Here is a 1,204-nt window from a genome sequence, read left to right as displayed (position 1 = left end):
ACAACTTTGAGTGGAAAAAAGAAGAGGATGGAAAAATTCCTGCTAAGATCTACACACATTCAAAGTTTTGTGAGCATTTTAAATTGGACCCTGCTCTCATGCCAGTCTTTGCTTCAATAGCAGGAAATGATTATTCAAACTTAGAAGACAATGACATTTTTGCAAATAAATCATCTTCACCTGGTGAGTCCAGCATTAAAAGACTGGATGGTATGCTCCGCTTTTTAAGTGAAGTGAACCTGGATGGCTTGAATGATTCACGGAAGAGAGAACGTGCTCTGAATGAAGCTTTAAAGTATGTTGGAAAAAAAGAGAACCAAACATTCAAATTCGCCATTGAAAGATATGTTGAACCAGAAAAAAACAAAAAACAACCAAGTTCTAAGTTGCCACCATGGGTGTGTAAAAAAGTTGAGCACGGAGAACTCACCAGTTTCGCCACAAGTGTTGTGGGTCAGAGGACAATGATGCTGACCCCACTTGTGGAGGACTTTTCACAGCGCAGTAGTTATCAAGCTGCTTACCGCATCAGACAGTACTTCTATGGACTGTTAACAGGAGATAAGATTACTGAATATGACAGGAATGGAGAAAATATCAAACACTACCATGTCCGACCAATACCTCCCAGCAGTCATGAACAGAAACAACTGAAACTACAGTGTCTGACAGAGGTACTGAGGTTAATCATTAAATATGTGTTTAATTACTCTGACAGGTAGACATGTTTCTGTGGTACATGTAAGCATATTGTCTGTGTAGTACCTCTCTATGCAGGATGAGCGTCGCAGGGTGTTTGAAGAAGCTCTGGAGGTTCAGACTTCAGTCTTAGAAAACATCCCCAACCAGCTGAAGCTGCCAGTCTATGTGACTGTTTTCTGGTTCAAGAGTCTACAACAGCACCACTGCCTCCATGCCCTCCTGCTGTGGTTTGTGTGTAAGCCCGATGGTCCAGGTTAGTCTCACGGGGTAACATGATGAATATTAACAATGAAATATAGCTACAGGTCACTTTATATATTCCATATATTCTACTCGGATGAAACTTTTACAGTTTCAGCTCCATAAATGTGATTATTCTGTTTATTATTTACAGTCACCTGTCAGCAGGTTAGTCTCTCTGAAAGCAGTCAGCAGATGGACTGTAGTCAGTTCCTGTAGTCAGAGTGTGACAGTAGCAGCACTGATGCTTCCACATGAGCCT

The 1,204-nt window shown here is 41.2% G+C and overlaps 1 protein-coding gene across 1 annotated transcript in view; it reads left to right on the top strand.

Annotated features, from left to right (window-relative positions):
* LOC102196792 (protein asteroid homolog 1-like) overlaps positions 1–1,204 on the top strand; it is a 2,197-nt gene that overhangs the window by 272 nt on the left and 721 nt on the right. Inside the window, exons 2-4 of the mRNA XM_013915428.1 lie at positions 22–183; positions 559–674; positions 763–955. Of these exons, the coding sequence (XP_013770882.1) occupies positions 22–183; positions 559–674; positions 763–955 (471 nt within the window). The remainder of the gene's footprint in view (positions 1–21; positions 184–558; positions 675–762; positions 956–1,204) is intronic.

This window comes from Pundamilia nyererei, unplaced genomic scaffold (assembly GCF_000239375.1).
Source record: "Pundamilia nyererei isolate P.nyererei 1_Seehausen unplaced genomic scaffold, PunNye1.0 scaffold00302, whole genome shotgun sequence".
In the NCBI taxonomy this organism is placed as follows: Eukaryota; Metazoa; Chordata; class Actinopteri; order Cichliformes; family Cichlidae; genus Pundamilia; species Pundamilia nyererei.
This window is presented reverse-complemented; position numbering and strand designations above follow the sequence as displayed.